The sequence below is a fragment of the Monodelphis domestica genome, chromosome 4 (assembly GCF_027887165.1).
Source record: "Monodelphis domestica isolate mMonDom1 chromosome 4, mMonDom1.pri, whole genome shotgun sequence".
In the NCBI taxonomy this organism is placed as follows: domain Eukaryota; kingdom Metazoa; phylum Chordata; class Mammalia; order Didelphimorphia; family Didelphidae; genus Monodelphis; species Monodelphis domestica.
The window spans coordinates 316,572,839-316,593,775 of record NC_077230.1 but is presented as its reverse complement, the minus strand read 5'-3'; the positions used below and the strand labels follow the sequence as shown (position 1 = coordinate 316,593,775).

Below are 20,937 nucleotides of genomic sequence, written 5' to 3'. Positions count from 1 at the left end.
CTAAATTTTAAACCAACTAAGTATTGGTTCCAAGGCAGATGAGCAGTACATGTTAGGCAAATGGAGTTAAGTGACTTGCCAGGGTCACACAGCTAGGAAGTGTAGCTTCTTAGCAACCCTCCGTGGTCATTTCCGAATGAATAACTGGATTATTGGTTCATCATGCTGAGTTTTTAGCTTCCTGATTGTTCACAGTCCTATGGGATCCAATCTGTAAGTCAGAAGGCTTATCTCATATCCTCCATCCTTGCTGACCTTTCCAGGGTGTCTTTATGTGATAAATTTCTCCCAACCTATCTTTCCTCAAAGCTCATTTCTCATTGGAATCACTCAGATTCTGGACATCTTTCTTTCCATTGGGTGATGAGCAGGTGCAAGCTTCTGCTCTTAGCTCTTAGATATGTAGATCTGTGTATTTTATCTGATCTCAATATTATACCATGCAAATTTTCCCCCCAAATTAACATGAATAAATTGAGAATGAGAGGGGAAAAGGGATGGGATAATTTTCATCGACAGTGAGCAAAATGTTCTAGCTATTGGCACATCAGGCCTCAGTTCTGCCAAACAATAGTTGATGATGTTGAACAACTCTAGACTGACTAATTAGATGTATTAGGAGAAAAAAAATGGGTAGAGTTTCAACTGTCACTTTTTGTCATTTTAAATACAGCTTCCTTCTCCAGGAGACCACTTGGGAGAAGTTTTCCAAGCGTTTTTAGCTCTCAACCATCTCCCTCAAACCTTCTTACTTCCTATAGATGGTGCTTGGACTTTGTGGAGTCACAGAGGCCTCCACTATGCCCTTGTGAAGTGCCTCCTCTTTATACAAACATTTCCATTGATAGCAAAAGCTGCAAATGCCAGAACAGAACTTAGAAAGATCTTGTCCCTGTACCAACTGTCTCTTCCATTCCTCTGGAAATGAAAGGGAATAGAATAAGAAGTATCCTTTTTTTTTCCTTTCAGGAAAAGGTTGAAGTAACTAATTAGTCTCTGCCATGCTTTCCAGCTGTGCTGTTGAATTCTGTGATTCTAAGAAGATAACGTGATCTAATACAGCCATTGCCCGGATAATCCAGGCTGGCAATGAATCCAAAAATCAGTTTCCTCTGACTTTGGATAATATTAACATGATGTTTTTGTTTTTGCAACAGCAGTAAATAAATATTCACTAAAAATAATAAGGAGGCCAATGACTTAGAAACACGTGGGTAAAACTGTCAGTAAAACAAGCTGGAGCCAAAACCCCCAAATGAAACACAATACCATAAATTAAGGAGTCAGTGAGGCTTTATTGAGTTTGCCAGCAAAGGAGCCCCATCCATACAGGCAGAGACTCCCCAAAGGAAGACAAAGCAAAAGCTTATTTATATAAGTTTCAATTTAAGCAGGAGATGAATTGTGTATGGGATGCCCAGGGTACTCTTGCTGGAGGCTACTGGCAGGAAAGAATCCTCTTCGTGTTAGCTATTTCTTATAACCCCATCATAATAGATAAAACTATCCTTGCTGTTTCAGCAATAAGGAAGATCACAGGGTTGGAAAGAGGGGGCTACAATATAAACAGTGTTAGGAGCAAGATAGAAGATCTGTAGAGAAAATGGCTTTTCTGCTACCCACAAGCATTTGGGAGTATAGCATCTTACATCCATTTCTTCCACATACATCTCCACAAAATTTTAGATTCAAGTTACTTTGTTTGTATGGCTCATGAGCCATTATTAATGCGGTTAGTATTCCTAGCCAGTCAGAGGATACAATGAGTCCAAAGCAAAGTTATTGAATGAAACAGTGTAGTAAGAAAAGTAGCGATAGAATATCCGCACCACAAACTTGGGGTATATTTTCTATCTGTCCCACAAATATGCAAACCATCAAGGTATTAGACATATCTAAGGATTTCACATAGCGGAGCATCTTATTTCTGCAGTGCTACCAATGCTTATGTTGATATCATTGTACTATTTCTCCTGGGTTTACTTCTTTTTCTTGCTTGGTACATAGTATTTTCTGGACACTTCAGCCTTGGTCTGGTCACAGCTAGGCACTATTCAATGGGTCACATGATTTTGGAGAATTATGCAGCTTCTGGAGTCTGGCTTTAGCAAGAACCCTTGTTAAAGGGCTACCATGTGTTCTGTTGTCTCTCTTAACTGAAAGTCCAGAGGCTTAAGCACTGACTCTTGTAGTGAAATAATCATCTCCATCCATTATAAATCAAGGAATCTTCATAGATCTTTTCCAGAGTAGTTGAATTGGTGAGTTGATATCTGTGGGTTTCTAGTACTTAACCTCTTGTTTGCCTAAGAGGCAACTAGGTTACTCTGTGGATAGAGCACTCAACCTGGAATCAAGAAGACCTGAGTTCAAATTTGCCCTCAGTTTATAGTTGTATGTGCTTGAGTAAGTCATTTACCCTCTGTTTGCCTTAAGGCACTGAAGGAAAAAATGAAATGCCCTAGTATCTTTGCCAAGAAAGCTGTTGGGTCACAAAGAATAGGACATGACTAGACAGCATTTCAGGCATATCCCACTCATGCAGTGAAAACACAGCTCTGTTCTCTTGCTAAGCTTCTGCTTTGGCTAGTCATTATCAATCAGTCCACCAATGAGAAATCCTGTTTCTTTAAAGATTTAAAGATACTTTTCTTAAAATATCTCTCAAAATGATTTAGGAATAATGGTAACTTGAGATTCACTCTCCAGAGCAGCATTTCATGGTACATATTTGGCAAGAATTAGTCTTCAAGGGGCTGTATGAGTTCTGATGAAACAGATCTGGGAAAAGAATTAATGATGAGGCTAAAAATTGAGTGCGGGACAACTTGCTTTCTTGACCCCACCTTGGTTTTCTGAAGTTAAATTAGAAATTGTAGCTTCTTCATTCCCAAGGCTGCATTCTTTTTTCCTAGAACTTCCAACATCTGTATGGACATTTAAGTCACAATTAAGTGGTTCTTATGACAGGCTTTGATACTCTTCATTCCCTTGGTCTGCTGCTACCCCTCCAGGAGAAATGGGTTTGTGCTCGATTCTCTCTTCACCTGGGTGTCTAGGTACCTCCGCTGGTAGCCCTGAATATTTAATACAGCTCCCTTACTTTGCTTCTGTGTCCCTAACTCAAGAAGATGGTCCTGGACCAGTCAAGGTTGAGTTCTTCTTAATGAAGGACAGATGTTCCAGGTGTGTAAGTAAATCTCTCACCTGAGGTGAAATCAGCAGTGGTTTCTTTGTCTGTAGTGTGTAGAAGAGCTATGTTTGTCTAGGTTGGAGTCACATCACATATTTCTGCTTGCTACAATCTGAGCAGTTCTAATTTCTTGAGTTCTACCTTTTCCTATGATTTCTACAATAGTTGTCCACTCTGAAAATGAAGTCAATGGTTCTTTTATCCTTGATGCTGAATGGTGGTAGCATCAACAAAGTTAGACGATGCTTCCTGAAATGTCTTACTTCCCCTAGAATATAAGAAGGATTATGCCTTTGCAGTCTTTTCTGGATTTCTCTAGCTCTGCTATTAGAACCTGGGATACATGTGAGGGTTCTACCTAGCTCATTAGAGGCATGTTAAAATATGTCACATGAGAGAATTAGTCCTAAAGATTTATTTTTACTTTCTCTGGTTATTTTTCTGCCTTGAAATTTTGGTGGCATCTTTGAATTCAAGCTGACACCTTTATTAGATCTTATTTTTATAAAACTAGTTGGACTTAATGAGTTTATTTTGCTGCTTTTCTGGAATCTTGTATGTCTTAATGATTATTTCATGGTATAATTTCAACTGTTATTTTCCCCCTTTCAAGTAGAGTTCATAATTCAGATTAGAATTTTTAAAGCTTTAATTTTTATTGTATTTAATTTTTACTTTTATTTTGTCTAGAATAGGGATTTTTTAAACCTTCACTTTGAAGTTCACATTTTGCTTAACTTTTCTTTTTCTATAGTAAGCAAGTTTTTTGGGGGGGAGACAAACAATTTTGCTCTATTCCCTCATTCTAAGCTGGAGTTGTTCTTCCAGGGTTATTCCAGAGAAAGCTTGGTTTACTTCCCATTTTTAAACATTTACCAGATACGTCTTAAGCTTTTTCAGATAAGCTTTATTTCCCAGTCTATTTGCTTCTAATATGAAAATAAAATTATAAAATATGTCTGTGGCTAATTTTATTGATGTGCTATGTGACTAAAAGCTAGGTTTAAAAACTTACTATTTGCACAATTATTTGTGATATCTGTTGCACAGATAATGCTTGCTTAATTACTTCATGTTTATATGTGCTATATTAATCACATAAATAAATCACATAAATCTTTGCTTATTGTTAGTGTATAACTTTATTGCTAGAATTAATACCTGAGTGTTGGTGATATTTTAGCCCAGATAGCAGTCTCTTAAAAAGATGACTTCTTAAATAATTGTATTGTCTCACGTCAGCTGCTGAAAAGCATAGAAATCTTTTGTCAGGTGTTAGACCCAGATTATGAGGATGAAGACAGCTAAAGAATTTGCATAGTCATGTGAAAAGTTTGGAAGACTAGAGAGTAAAGCTGACTAACAAAAGACAATGTAACAATTCAGCAAGTTTTGTGTGCATTATCTGAAAAAATGTGGCCATCTTCCTGAAGATCTAACGTTGGAAATAGCATCAACAAGTTATATAGCAATCTGTTCTTACTCTAGAGGGACAGTGAAGTGATGAAATGAATGGAGTACTGGTCCTAGAGTCAGGAAGACTCTTCCTTAGTTCAAATCTAGACTCAGACACTTGATCCTATTTGTCTCAATTCCTCGTCTGTCAAATGAGCTGGAGAAGGAAATGGCAAACCACCTCATTATCTCTGCCAAGAAAACCCTAAATGGAGTAGTGAAGAATTGGACACAACTTGGACAAAAATTGGACAGAACAATGCAGGAACTAGGTGGCACAATGGACCTGGAGTCCACAAGACCTGAATTCAAATCTGAACTCAGACACATAGTAGCTGTATGATTGCGCAAAGGCACTTAACCCTGTTTATCTCAGTTTCCTCATCTGTAAAATTAGGAAATGACAAATCTCTCCATTATCTTTGCTAAGAAAACCCCAAATCGGGTCATGAAGAGTTGGACATGACTGAAAACAAATGAACAGCAGCAACAACAAAGTTTATTCTCTTTATATTTATTCTTTACATATATATGTATATGTGTATATATATGTACAGACAGACATACACATATTCCTTGTATTCCCTATTCAAATGAAAATTCCACTATTCAGTAGGAATTAGTATACTCATTATATTTGTACCCCTCAACAATAAAATGTTTGCTGATTGATTGGTCATTTGATACAGCTCAACTGAATGGATGGTGGTACCTTTGTCAGAAATTAGGAAGTTAGGGATGGAATTGATTTAGGGAGCTATATACTGAGTTCAGTATGGGATGAATTGAGTTTAAGACATTCAACAGGCAATTGATGATGAGGAACTGAGGGCATTGTTGATAGATTTTTCTAGCATTTGGGTTGGATATGTATAAGGAATGGGATGGCAGCAGAATATCCAAATTACTGTTGTTTATAAGAAGTGAGGTGAGGTCAGTACAAGCCAAGATGGTCAAAGAAATATTTTGGGGATTCTCTAGAGTCCCAAATCAGAGCAGACTAATAAAGCAACTGAGTATATTAAACAAACCTAGCATTGCTCATTCTGAGAATGTTTTCATCTGTCCTAGATTCCAGGAGGCAAAATCTCAAGCACATCAGCTATAGTCAGTCTTATAAAGAGGCATGTCTTTAAAAGTCCATAAGGTGTAAAAGACCAGTGGTCTTTCTGGAGTTGGATCAATACATCCCCCTCCTTCCACTACCTCAATTAATGGTACTAATTTGCCACTATCTCACTTTGACTGAATTAGCCCACAGGACAAGCACTATGAATGGTTCTTCCTGATTTGGAGAGTAATCTGCAATCTGTCATGGAAGAAAGGAAATGAGACATTCCTGTTTGCACATCTCTGACATTTTCTTCCTAGAGATGCCTCTTGAGAGGACTGCCAAAGACCTATGACTCACCTGCCCCACTCCCCAACTCTATTCCCTGTGCTCTCCGGGGTCAGTTTTCTTATCTTTCTCAGGAAAGGCTCTAGAATGGAAGCTGATAAAGGTTCCCACTCTCCCATTCTGGGTCCCCTGGTCCACAAAAGGGAAACTTTATCAGAAAAGTCAATGGCCTTGGCTACCCTTCTGCTTCCAATAAGACTAGGGGCTCCTAGTCCATGAGCCTAGTGAACTCACTGAATAATCTGGCCCTGAGTCTTTTGTGGACTTTGGCAGCTGTACCTGCACACACAATAATAATAATAATAATAATAATAATAATAATAATATGATCTAATAATGTCATCTACCAGACTAGACACTTCCTTGTGTGCATGTGTAGGTGAATAATGTCCTTATTCAATCACAAATAGGTTTTATTTTTAAAAGACAAGGAATGTTTGGAAAGTCACTGTCAAAATAAATTGCTTCTGCATAAATGTTCTCCCCCTTTTTCTGTCATGCTTTCCCTAGCACAAGTTTTTCTTACTGAAGTCACTCTTCTATTTGAGTCACTCTCCTATAATCACTGCCTCCTTTTCATGATTTTTTCCTAATTTAGAAGAATGTCTCCAGGGTCACTCATGGGAACTTCCATTTGAATAGAAAAAATGAAAATAAAAATTTCCATTTTCCATGTTCTCTATTACCTGTTTTCAACATCATGCTTTACTACAAAGTGATTTGAGCAAAGGAGAAACAGGCTGGATAAGAAAAATTCTGACCTCTAAAACTGGTGTTCTCATTCGGGAAAGAGATAGTTAGAATAAAACCCTTAAATGGTAACAAAAGTTTGATAGCCCTAATGAGGTTTAGCCTTTTCCCAGATCACTGAAACATTCTCAATTCTATATCTGAGGGGAGGGCTGATGCAACCCCATTCATTCTTCCAGATGTGGTGATGGCACTGGAAGTAACCTTCTATTCTGAATATATATTGTATATACTTAATCATTTTCATGTTGTCTCCCCATTAAAGTGTATTTTTTGGGTGGCAGAAAGCCTTTCGTTGTATGTCTAGCACTTAGCACTGTGTTTGGTACATAGGAAGCACTTAATAGATGTAGACTGATGAATCTGGGGGCAGAGTTCCAGACCCTACTACTTTCAACATCCTCCTGGCTTTAAGGAATGTGGTCTCACGGTTTCTAAGAGAGATTCCATACTTGACAACTAGAATTTTTCACTATTGAGAATCAAGAGATTTTTTGAGCATCAGCAAGTAGGTGCCCAGTATAACTGGATCTCTTGTCATTACTTCCGCTGATAAACTTCCCTCTTCCACTGTTAAGATTAAAAGGCTGTGGGTAGCCACTATTGGAACTCTCTTCAATTAAATTCAGATAAACTCAAAATATCTATGTTAAGTACCTACTGTGGGCTGAGCACTGTACTGGGATAGGGCCAGGTGGGGATGAATGGAATAGAGACCCAAAGTTTTGAGAACCCATTCGCCATATAGACATGTCTTTCTGTGTCAGAGGAAGGCAGAGGAATATGTCAAGAAATCAATCAGGCAGTCAATAAACATTTATTAAACAATGACTATTTAATAAGTAATATTGGGTAGCTAGGTGATGTAGTGGATAGAGTGCTGGGCCTTTAGTCAGGAAGATCTGAGTTCAAATCTGTCTTCAGACACTAGCTTTATGACCCTGGACAAATCACTTAATCCTATTTGCCTCTGTTTCCTTATTTGTAAAGAGAAATGGGGAAGGAAATGGCAAACCAATCCAGTAAAACTCCAGAGGTGGTCAAGAAGAGTCAGACATATCTGAGAAATGATAGAACACTAACATTAAGCAACTATTATGTTCCAGGCATTGTGCCAAGTGCTCAACATACCTCCCCCCCAAAAGAGCAAAAACAGTCTGTTCTCAAGGAGCTCATGATCTTTTTTTAAATTATTTTTTTACTTATTTGGGCAAATATTTCTCAATTACATGTACAAAAATAATTTTTAAATTTTTGAATTCCCAAATTCTCTCTTCTACATTTCCATACTTTTTGAGAAAGCAAGAAATTTGATTTCAATTATATTTGTGAGGTTATGCAAAACATATCTCCATATTAGTCATATTGTAAAAGAAAACACAAAATAAAATAACAAAAATAAAGAAAGTTTTAAAATGCATGCTTCAGGCTACATCAGAGTTCATCAGTTCTCTCTCTGGAGGTGAATAGCACTTTTCATTAGGGGTCTTTTGGAATTGTCTTGCATCATTGTACTGATCAGTAGTTAAGTCTTTCACTGTTGATCATCATTACAATATTGCTGTAGCTGTGTACAACATTCTCTTGATTTCACTCACTATATTTTGCATCAATTCATATAAGTCTTTCCAGGTTTTTCTGAAATCCTCCTCCTCTTCATCATTTATCATGGCAATAATACTTTAGTATTACATCTCAAATATATCTCACAACTTGTTCAGCCATTCTCCAGTTGATGGGTATCCCCTCAATTTCCAATTCTTTGCCACCACAAAAAGAGCTACTATAAATATTTTTGCACAAATAGATCTTTTTCTCTTTTCTTTAATTTCTTTGGAATACAGACTTAGTAGTGGTGTTGCTGGGTCAAAGGATATGCATAGTTTAAAAGTCTTTTGGGCATAATTCCAAATTGTTCTACAGAATGTTTGGGCTAGTTCACAACTCCACCAACATTGTATTTGTGTCCTATTTTTTCCACATTTCACATCCACATTCACTCCAAATCTTCTCACTTTCATTTTCTATCATGTTAGCCATTCTGATAAGTGTCAGATCATTTAGAGCATTGATTTATGTGACTCATCAATTGCTTTGATTTCTTCTTCTGAAAACCTCCCATTCATATCCTTTGACCATTTATCAACTGAGGAATGGCTCTTACTTTTAAAAATTTGGCTCAGTTCCCTTTATATTTTATAAAAGAGACTATTATTAGAGAAATTCACTGTAAAATCCCCCCCCCCCCAGTTTCCTGTTTCTAATTTTGGCTGTATTAATTTGTTTGTGCCATAGCTTTTTAATTTCATGTAGTCAAAAGGATCAATTTTACTCCCCATGATCTCTCATTTGGCCATAAACTCTTCCCTTATCCATATTTTTGACAGTTACATTTTTCCATTAGGAGTCCACAATCTAATAAGGGAGACAACCAGCAAATATGTACAAACAAGTTATGTATGGGACAAGCAGAAAACAATTAATAGAGGGAAGGCACTAAAACTAAGAGGGATTAGGAAAGGCTTCCTGTAGATCATGGAATTTTAGTAGAGACTTGAAGGATGCCAGGGAAGCCAGGAGTTGAAGATGAGGAAGGAAAGCATTCCAGACATGTGGGTATCCAGAGAAAAAGTCTAGAGTTGAGAGAAGGAATGCCATGTTTCAGGAACAGCCAAGAGGCCAATGTCAGGGAATCAAATAGTAGGTGGAAGGGAGGTGGAAAGCTTAACAAGACTACAAACGTGGGGAGAGTTGGGAGTTATGAAAGGCTCTAAAAGCTAGAGGGTTTTGTACTAGCCCCTGGAGATGATAAGTTGCTACTGGAGTCTGTTGAGCTTAGTGGGTAACATGGTTAAACTTGTGTTTTAGGAAACTCACTTTATTATCTAAATATCATTTTATTGAACTAGAGTAGATATGATGCAGGCAGACCCACCAGCAGGTAATGTAAATAAAGGTGACGGAAAAGTAAAAGAAATTAATTGAAAAATTCTCAATATTCCCCTTATTTTTTGAAAAATGACTAAAATTGACTGTGCCCATAAGTTAGCAGAGTTGACAATATTCCTAGCACAACTTCCATTCTTGAGTGATATCATTGGCAGGATTTTTTTCATGAGTTGGCAAAGGGAAAAATAGAAAGGGGTATGTTCTTGTTCAAAATTAAACTCCATCAGGATAAGAACCAGGTAAATTTCCACTATCTCATAAAAACATATTTAGGCTATATGTTCTTCCTTCCAATAACTGTGACATTTATTGGAATGCCAAGCCTTTTATTCATCATGAGGTGCTTATCTCCACTGGAGAAAACCTGAATGGTTAAGGGACCCAGGACTATGTCATATGACAAATGTCTAAAAGAACATGGGATATCTAGCCTGGATAAAACTTACAGACATGAGATTTGCCTTCAAATATGAATAGTTGTCATACGGAAGAGGGATTAAATGTTTCTTTATAGATCCAAAGGGCAGAATCAATGGGTGGAAGTTATTCAAAAGAAGATTTGAGTTATAAATTTGAAAATATCCTAATAATTTGACCTGTCCAGAAGACTAAGCTCCCATCCTCAGAGGCATTCAAATAAAGACTGGTATAATCATTTGTCTAGAATGAAGAAAGACTAGATAACTATTTGTATCTCTTTCATCCCTTGAGGTTTTCCCATCTCTATTATATCATTATTTTCATCCATGATCTTCAATAGCTTCCTATTGTATATGAAAGTATAAATTTCTTGGTCATATATTCACCAAGTTTATCCAACCAATCATCTAGTACAGTAGGACCTTGTTTTATGCAAACTCAATACACGTGAATTCAGGCCATTGAAAAAAATTAAAGGCAGAAAATAAGGTAAACTTTTTTTAAATTATGCACTGTCCACACCATTTTCCCAAGCTGTATAAAGTCTAACAGCAGTTTACCCAATCATGCTTATTTTTCCTCTAAATATAATGTGAGTCAATACATCATTTTGTGCCAAACATTAGCTCTCACATCAGTCTTTGTCAGAATTCTTGCTTTTAACGTCATGTCCAACTTAAATCAATGTTTTTGTTTCATCATTGCTATTTAATTATTAACAATCACCCCAAAATATAAGAGTAGTGATGCTGGTAGCTCTGATAAGCTCAAGAAAAATCAGAGTGCCTAGATATGTTTATATAATACTTATTAAATTAAGAATATTAGTATTTTAATGATATTTATTCATATTAAATACTAAAAATACTCATTATTATGTGAGATTTTCAACTTATACAAAAGGTCTCAGATCAAATTGGTCACATTAAATGAGGATCTACTAAATCTTTCCTCAACACAACCTTTTGGTTCCAGCCAAATTGGATCAATCACAATAATCAACTAGAAAAAACAGCACATACAATATTAAGATTCATCATCCCATGAAAACTCCATATTTGTGTCTACCTTTATATTTGTATGATTCTGTCTTCTTGAAATATCCTAAGCCTACTTTGTCACCTTGCTAAGTTCTACTAATCTTTCAAAAGATGCATCCCAAGTGTCAGCTTCTTCATCAAGACCTTGTCATTCAAGTATCCTAATTCACTTTGAGTTCCCTAACCTCTAAGCATCCAGTAGAGAGAATATGAGACTTGGGATTCCAAGATATGGATTCTAGGACTTATCCCACCACTGTGTGACATGGGCAAGCTGCTTAACCTCTCTGAGACTCAGTTTCCTCATCTGTAAAATGGGCATAATAATACTAATAAAACTGATATCACAAGGTTGCTTAGAGGAAAGCAGGGATTTTAAGAAGGGTACCTTCTACTGTTAAACATCCCTAAATAAAGGTGATTTATATAATGCCTAAGCCAAAGAGAACTAGTTGAAGCAGGAAGTGAGGTCATAATCTTCTTTGTTATAACACTGGAGTCATCCATGCTGCTGCTGTCTTTTCTAGTCAGGTTCAAAAAGGAAGATGGAACAAGTTATTTGAGTACTCTCTAGATCCTCTTTGCCTTGTTCATTTTCTTCAATCTCTACCTCTCTTGCTGTCCTCTTCATCTTATGGGCTGTCCTCAAGAGAGGAGGAAAGGGATGGGTAGGGAAAGAGGGAGGGAGTATTACAGACACAATTGGTTTTGCATCCTTTGAAATGACATCACTATAGATGACCTGATAGGCTAGATAATTAGTGCCTGTCTCCTGGATGCATCAAGGGTTGTCCAGTTGATTTGGGGAGCAGCTAAGCAGTAAGTATCCCTTTGTTTCCGACTTGGCGATAAAGGAGTCTAAGCTTAGGGTGAAGGGATCCTGTGTGTAACTTGTTTTCTTCCTTTTTGTACATGCCCCAGAAACAAACTATCCCAAGGAAGAGAAATTTGATGTTGGCATATTTCACTCATATTTATGTACACACTATACTTACTCACATATTATCCCCCTTTTTGAAGAGATAATGGGAGAGACTGAGATAATACTACCTCACTAGTGGGAATTCTAAAAGGTAATTCAAGGACTCTCATTTTTCTCCTATTCCCTCCAGAGCAGAGCCTCTGAAGCTTTTATAGGAGCAGATGAAGAGGTGTGAATAATACTTTAAAACTCGGGTTACTTTCCACCAGGAATTCTCAATTAAACACAAACTTCTTCCACTTTTCTTGCCAATGTAACATAGGTATCAAACTATTTGCTGCTAGTAACAAGCTAGGATAAATGAAAGAAAATCTCACTTGTTCCTCAAAATGAGAGAGAAAGAAATGTTTCAGATGGAGGTGAATGTAAGAAATATTAGTAATTGTATGGTAAGCTACTGATTAATATTGAATTCTTGGAAGGCCATGGTTTGTCCTTTAGAGCTTCTATGAGTACCCAGCATAGTATTCGGTACACTGTGGTGCTCAATGCATGCTTTTTGGATGAGTGATAATTCAAAACAGATGAAAGTGAGGGGGTGAAGTCAATAATTAGGTGACATTATATTGTGCTCTATGCCACATTTGTGCCTGTCGAAGGTTTAAATTGATCTCTTCAGTGATGTCATTAATATTATCAGGGAACTGTGGTAATTTTTAATGTCAACTGACATTATTTGTTGATCCTATGGATTCCCATTATGTGGGCGTTGGTACCTAATTAATAACAAATAATAATAACTTACTTATATAGTGTTCCTGAGTTTATAAGAACTTTCCTCACAATATTACTAGGAGGTAAGTACTGACAGTTTTATTAACCCCATTTATAGATGGAGTAACTGAAGTCTAGAGAAATGGCTCTGAGGTAGAGCTGATGGAGACCTGTTCCAATAGACAGGAAGATCTGAATTCAAATTAATTTCAGATATTAGAGACATTGGGCAAATCAATCAACCTCACCTCAATTTCTTCATCTGAAGATAACCTACATCCCAGGGTTGTGAAGATAAAATAAAAGAATGTTTAGAAAGTATCTTGTGAGCTTTAATATGTATTAGACAAATGCTATTATTAAAGTAACTTAGTCAAAGCCACACTGCTAATAAGTCACAGAGTCAGGACCAAAATCCAGGTCTGATCTTCTCCAGCCCTTTCTAAGTATACCATACTATCTCTAATAAAGTGGAAAACACAGTCATTCATTGACCCATCTGACTTTTGTCTCTTCTCTGAACTCAACATTCCATTTCCTGACTGAGTCTTGACAAAATCTATTCTCTGCTTCTGGAATACTCCCTTCCTTAATGTCTGCTTCTAAGAATCCCTAAGTGGCATAGTGGATAGAGTTCTGGATCTGGAGTCAGGGTGACTCATCTTCCTGAGTTCAAATCTGGCTTTAGATACTTCCTAGCTATGTGACCCTGGGCAATTCATTTAATCCTATTTGCCTTGTTTCCCTCATCTGTAAAATAAACTGGAGAAGGAAATGGCAAATCATTAGCATCTCCGCCAAGAAAACCCCAAATGAATGACACACTCAACTGAAATGACTGAATAACAACCAAGAATTCCTTCAACCAAGCTTCCTTCAAGACTTAGCTTGAAGGCTATCTCATATATGAGGCTTCTTCTATTCATCTCAGTTGGAGTAACTTCTACTCTTCCCCAAACACTTTACATTTTGTTTAGTATATATTTTGTATTATTTCTCTATGTACATAGTCTAATAGACTCATAGATCCAGAACTAGATTCCTTCATTTTACAAATAAAGAAACTGAGACTTAGGGGGAAGTTAAATGACTTGCCCAACTGTTAAGCAGATAAGTGTGAGAGAGATGAGATTTGAATCCAGGTCCTGTGTGTTGACCCTCCCAATTAGGGGAGGCAAGGTAGAAGGAAGGAAGGAAGGAAGGAAGGAAGGAAGGAAGGAAGGAAGGAAGGAAGGAAGGAAGCAAGGAAGGAAGGAAGGAAGGAATGGAGGGAGGGAGGGAGGGAGGGAGGGAGGGAGTGAGGGAAGGAGGGAAGGAGGGAGGGAGGGAAAGAAAAAAGATAGAAAGAAAGGAAAGAACGATTTTTTATTAAGCATTTCTTATATGCCAGGAACTATGCTAAGCACTTTCCAAATATTTTCTCATTTGATCCTAACGAGAATCCTGGAAGGAAGGTACTATTATTATCTCCATTTTATAGTTTAAAAATTGAGGCAAATAGAGGTTGAGTGACTTGTGCAGGATCACATAGCTAAGCTTCATGAAGGCAGGGACTTATCTTTGAGTCCCAAAGCCTAGTACAATGAATGGCTGAGACATAGTAGGTAAATGAAAAGGGACCAGACTTAGAATTAGGAAGACCTGACCCAGATTCTTACTAAGTGTGTGATTCTTGGCAAAGACTTTTAACCTCTCTGGTCCTCAGTTTCTTCATCTGTAAAATGCAGGGATTATACTAGATGATCTTTAAGATTTATTCCAGGTCTAAATCTATGATTCTGTCATCCTGAGAATGAATTGCATCCCTAGCATGAATGCCATGAGGTGCCAAATAAGATGGTAATTCAGTTTTCTCCAACCAAGTGGGGTAAATCATTAATCCTAAAACCACACCCAGGGACTGATTATCTTGGCATTGTGACACAGACATGGATTCATGTTCTCATTCTCTCTGGTCTCCTTACAGGGCTTGACCAGCTGACCTGGGCTCGGACAACAGCCAAGCCGTCTGCTGCAGCCAACCCTTCCAGGCTCACTGGAAAGATGTTTCCCTTCAAGGTGAGCAAATGGATAGGGTTTGGCTGCTTCCGGTCACTGCTCTCCCCCTCCCCTACCATACGCCAGAAGAAGTTGATCCATAAGCTGCAGGAGGAGAAAAACTTTCGGGCTGAGATGAAGGTTTTCCGCGAAAAGATCGAGGCCTTCAGGGAGCAGATGTGGGAGTTCCGGGCAAAGATTAGAGGCTTCCGAGGCAGAATCATGGGCTTCTGGGAAGAGGAAAAACCTTTCTGGGAGGAAGAAAAAACCTTCTGGAGGGAGGAAAAGGCTTTTTGGGAAATGGAAAAAGCCTTCAGAGAAGAGGAAAAAGCCTTCTGGAAAAAATATCGTGCCTTCTGGAGGGAGGACAAAGCCTTCTGGAAAGAGGACAATGCCCTATGGGAGAGAGACAGGAATCTTCTCCAAGAGGATAAGGCTCTCTGGGAGGAGGAGAAGGCTCTGTGGGTAGAGGAAAGAGCCCTACTGGAAGAAGAGAAGGCTCTGTGGGAAGATAAAAAATCTCTTTGGGAGGAGGAAAATGCCCTATGGGAGGAGGAAAAAGCATTCTGGGTGGAGGGTGGTGGCCCTATAGGAGAGGAACCATTACCCCCTGAAGACGGGGCCTTAAATGCCAATGGAGGCCCAACATCACCAAGCCACTCCAGAGGCAGAGCCTGAGCCAAAGGAGCTGAGGCATGGAGCCTGGGCTCTGCTGGACTTAACATCCATGCCCTGGGAGTGCCCATGAGCTGGAGAAAATTTGTACCTATTTGTCTCCGTGAACCTAGAGACCTAATAAAGTCCCCAGGGGAATTTGGAAAATCCAGCTCCAGGGAAGTCTGTTAGCTTCTGTCAGCTTCTGTCCTGCCTTAGATTCTTCTCCGTTTTTTGGGGGTCAGCATCTTGGAACTACCCAGCAAACCTATGGGCATAAGTGGTGAATCAATCTGGACTCTCCTCAGGCATTTGGATAGAGGGAACATTTTCCCTCCTTTAAGAAAAGGGGGAGGAGGGAAGAGGGAGAAGAGAAATGATGACATAGAGTCTTAGTCCATCACTCTGTCTCCCTTTAAAGACTGTAGAATTGTTAAGTAAATCTTTCCTATTTCCAGTCAGAAGCATCAGATATCTTGAATGGTATTCTAGGTCTAGCAGTTTTTCCAGAAAATGCTCCAAACGTGACTCTCCTCATCAGACAGACCATTTATTGTGAAAGTCATCCTCTCAATCCTATCCAGCGTGGCCTTGGGAGGTTGGGGGGAGGTAGGGAGAAGGGATACTTGGGGGGAGAGAATTTGAGTTTCTTACATTCCCTTTGGCAGATGGAAACACAACCCAAGTCAAATGGGTCGGGAAAGAAAGAAAATTGAAAGCTCTCGCTGATTAGGTATATACTGACTATGGAAGTCCAGGGCTGGGCCCAACTGATTGGCTTTACCAGAGTCTCTCTAAAAGGTGGCACTTAGAGCGCTGGGTCTCAATCCAGCCTCAGACACCCTGGGCAGTCGTTTAACCATTTGCCATTGCTTCCTTATCTTTAAAATGAGCTAGAAAAAAAAATACAAACTCCAGTATCTTTGCCCAGAAAGCATCAAATGGGGTCACAAAGAGTCAGACATAATTGAAATTACAGAACAAAAAGAAATAGAAGGGGAAATGTTAACACAATCCCATGATTCAGGCCTCCTGAATCAATACCATGTAGTTTGAGAGGTATCAGAAAGACGTAACTTTGCCCTCTAATATTTTCCCAATCGGGTTTCATCAGGTGAGTGAAGTTCCCCCTCTTAGACACACGGACATAGTCAGGCACTGAGCGTAAAAGGGGCAGCAGGCACTGTCCACACTCAAACCCATTCCCATAAAGACAAGCCCTCCCTTGAGAGAACAGAAGGCGATAACAGAAATGGTGTGCGACTCCATCTACTCTAAGCCAAGTTCCCCTGCTTAGGATGGTTTATCTAATCATTTGTGTAGAATAGGTTGTTAAGACTCCAGGGGGAAACCAATTCAATGGAAAAAATAATTGATTTGCACATACACAGCTGGTATTTGCTGAAATTAGGGTTACTAGACCCATCAGACACAAGAAATTTGAACCAGAGGCAGATGGGAGGAGAAGGCTTGAAGTTATCCCCCAAGTTTCTCCCTGCAAGTTTTATTTTGTGAGAAAGACTGTAGTTGTGTTTGAAGGTTATTTTGACAGTCCATCCACAAAGGCAGTGGCTAGGATTCCACTGGAAATTGAGAGCCACCAAGCCCCATCTGTAGATTTTTGTTATTGTTTCTCTGCGCTGAATCTAATCCCATAGTGGTTTGTCTGATCCTTGGGGGCTTTGCCTTCTAGTTGCATACCACATGTCAATAAGTTAATGCGGCAGGCAGGGGTAATACACATGTAATAGCAACCCAAGAACTGGTCACGAAGAGGCCCCAGGGACCTCCCATTCCAGTATTTTTCTGTTAAATAGGCTCTTACCTAAGCAAAGGACTGGGTACTCTTCAGGGGAATTTCTCAGTTCTCTGGTTTGTCCATAACCAGATAATCTGGGAACTTCATTATCCAATCTCACTGATGGGGCCGTAACTAACTTGATTATAAGCATATAATTCACAAGGCTCAAAGGATGAATATTTGTTTCTAGACTAAAATGGCAAAATCTGAATATAACCAACTTATCCTCCTGCTCCCACCCCTTCCTCCCTGAAGCTTATGTATCCCCAATCAATTACAGTTCAGACAGGGCTAGGCACCCCTCTGCCTCTAGTGGGGCTCTTCAGTACATGTCTCCTGAGACTGGTTTAAAGAGTCATTCCTTATCCTTTCCCAGAGTTCTATCTATCAGAGTCCCCTATTCTACCATTGGTTCTTAATTATTCCAAGCAGATAGATGTCATTCCCCATTACTGCCCTCCTCCTTCCAGTCTTGTTTAGGTCTCTTCTACCATCCTAACAATGTAATTAACAGTTTTCCACCAGATCATAGAAGCATCACTTCAGTGCTGGAAGGGACCTTAGAGCCTATCTGATCTAATTCTCTCAATTTTCAGATAAGGATACTGGACACAAGGAAGCTAATAGCTTGCTCATAGTCACACAGGTAGTGAGAGAAACAGGCTCAAACCCAAGGGCTCTGATCTCTAAGGGCAGCACTTTTCATTGTACCAAGATGTTTCTTTATGATCTTTAATCCTCTTTGTCCTCTTGTGTCATTTCATTGGTATCTCCATCAAAGGCCATTGGCTATGTGGAAAACTCCACAGCTCCTTTATCTTGGTAAAGACAGCCACCTGGTTTCCATGTATCTAAGGCATCTAAGGCAGCACCAAACAAGAGGGGTACGTATTCCTCTCCTCACCTTGTGCTAAACTTCTTCTGATTTTTGGCTTTGTCAAAAGATGTTCCCAGGAATCAATGGGTCATCACCACTCAAACTCTCACTCAGGTTTCCATCTATTCCTTAGACCTGTTCTCTGTAGGTCATCCCACCTTCTTTGATCATGGATGCTTGTTTCATGAGCCATTTTCTATGGATGGGAGTAGGGGTCAGGTAAATCCTTCCTCATCACCTCTTGCTTCCCTCTGCAAGGTGACAAAGGAAAAGGTGAAGAGTAAATCCTTTCCTCAGAGCTCTTTGTCTAGACTGTCTCTGAAGCTCAATTCCTTAAAATGGGTCAAAGGGACTCTTTGTTCTGCCCTTCCTCTTACCTTTGCTATCTTCTCAGAGTAGCCAGTTCGTACCTAGTAAAGGATGAGACCCTTTTAGACTTTGACCATTTATATGTGAAATTTCCAGCTTCCATGGGAGCCTCCCTCAGGTCTAAAAACTCAATTTCCCCAAGGTGACTTACTTTGCCATTCAGTATAGGGGGTAAAATAAAGCATGGCAGGAAAATTAAAGCTTCTCTCTCCCGGGTACACTGTGATAATTCAATAAATATGCTCTCATCAGTGGCAATGAAGTTACCTAAGTAGCATCTTGATTTCTCTACCTGAAAATCTCAGTGGGGAATATAATCATGCATACTATTTTAGAATCATAAATAATTAAGCCATGTCTAAAGAATTATGGAGCACATCGTATATGTGTATCAATCTTTACAACCCAGCAGTCTAAGAGAAGTATAAATAGCGATGGCAATTGTTGTAACAATATTATTTGTTATATATTAATATGTAATAATAAATACACACTAATAACATAATAAAATTATTATAGTTATGTAGAAATTCTTTCCTTTGAATGAATCAAAGTTTTATGCTCTAATGTCTGTTTTTTACTAGACACACCAGGCCTTCTAAAAGTACTTAACTGAAGTTGCCAGCAGCTTCCAGGGAAAAGAAGACCAGATTCAAAAGAACCAATAATCTCCCAAGGAAGATTTATTGAGTTATAGGTGCCAAGTTCACTACTGACATGGAAGAAACAGCATTTTAACAGAGACAATAAGAGTTAAGGTTAAGTTGGGATTAACCTTAATAAAAAGGATATTATCAGATTTGCTCATTCACACCATTCCAGTATAAACAAGTCTAGGTAGGGGACTCTCCTAGATTTTAACTGGCTTATTTGTCTGTGAAGGAACCAAGTACCTGCTGAAGATTGATGGAGCCAATGAATTTATCCCCAATAGGGATAGCCTCAATGAGAGTTTAAAATGAGAGGAACTGAGCTTCAGAGACAGTTCAGCCAGAGAGCTCTGAGGAAAGGATTTACTCTTTACCTTTTCCTCTGCACCTCTTGCAGAGGAAAGCAAGAGGTGATGAAGGATTTACCACCAACCCCCCATCCCATTCATCGAAAATGACTCATGAAGCAAAAATCCATGGTTCTAGAAGGTGCATTGACCAACAGAGAACATGTCTGGGGAGTAGATGTGCTGGGGAGTCCAGTGAGAGGTTGAGAGCCTACTGTTACTTGATGCTGGGAAACTGCTGAGGAAATAACAGACCCTAGAAAAGAGACTCTTACTAGTCCTAGGGACTAGGCTCCAGTTTTTCCAAAAGTTCATGGTCAGGGTGTAAGCTGAGGCCATGTTGACCACAGCCAGGCAATGGCAATGTCCAGCAGGGAAGAATGGAAGGACCTCCAATCATCTGCACCCCTGTAGCATCAGAGATGTAAGGTGCTCATCTACACAGGCTCTTTAGCCACATGTGTGTCCCTTATAGGCATTCCTCTTCATCAGTGAGCTAAATGGATATCCAGCCTTCCAATGACACCATGAGCACAAATACTCCAGATTTATAGAGGAAATGTATTTCTTTTGTTACTTGTCTATTTCACCAGTTTTGTCATGAGTTAATTATATCTTCAGAATGACTAAAGATAGAAGGATAGGTGAATGATTGGGGATGAAGACTAAAAAAAGAACACCCTAATGCAAACACCAACAACATGGCACTAGGTTCTGATCAAGGACACATGTAATACCCAATGAAATTGTGTGTCAGCTACGGGACGGGTGGGGGGAGGGAAGGGAGGGAAAGAATATGATTCTTGTAACCAAGTAATAATGTTCTAAATTGACTAAACTTACAATGAAAAAAGGATAGGTGAAGGTTCAGGAGTTGTAGTTTTAGTTCAGCAGATCTACATACGATCTTGAACTAGGGGTAATCACTCTTCAGGGGACTCAAGTTGAGAATATAAACTAAAGAACAGTATTCTAGAAAAGGGCACCACAACTATAACCCTGGATGAGTTACTTCCAAGCAGAGCAATTCCTTAGCAAATGCTGTCTCTTGACCATGTCAGTGCTATTCTAACTTGCTATTCCTATTATGGCGAGGTAGGTGGCAGAGTAGATGGAGTACCAAGTCTGGAGTCAGAAAGATAAGTTCAAATCTGGTTTGACACTGTGTAACCTTGGACAAATCATTTAATCCTGTTTACTTTAGTTTCTTCAACTATAAAATGAGATGGAGAAGAAAATGGTGAACCACTCCAGTATCTTTGCCAAGAAAACCTCAAAAGGGGTCACAAAGAGTCAGACA

The 20,937-nt window shown here is 39.0% G+C and overlaps 1 protein-coding gene and 1 long non-coding RNA gene across 2 annotated transcripts; both read left to right on the top strand.

The window, feature by feature from the left end:
• Positions 1–11,730: 11,730 nt before the first annotated feature.
• CCDC70 (coiled-coil domain containing 70) lies at positions 11,731–15,765 on the top strand. The gene is made up of 2 exons (XM_001368428.4): positions 11,731–12,025; positions 14,869–15,765. The coding sequence occupies exon 2, from the start codon at positions 14,946–14,948 to the stop codon at positions 15,615–15,617; it is 672 nt and encodes a 223-aa protein (XP_001368465.1). The 5' UTR covers positions 11,731–12,025; positions 14,869–14,945; the 3' UTR covers positions 15,618–15,765.
• Positions 15,766–16,262: 497 nt separating this feature from the next.
• LOC130453822 (uncharacterized) lies at positions 16,263–19,439 on the top strand. The gene is made up of 3 exons (XR_008911410.1): positions 16,263–16,326; positions 18,176–18,278; positions 19,225–19,439. It is a non-coding gene; the product is annotated as an uncharacterized LOC130453822 (long non-coding RNA).
• Positions 19,440–20,937: the final 1,498 nt, after the last annotated feature.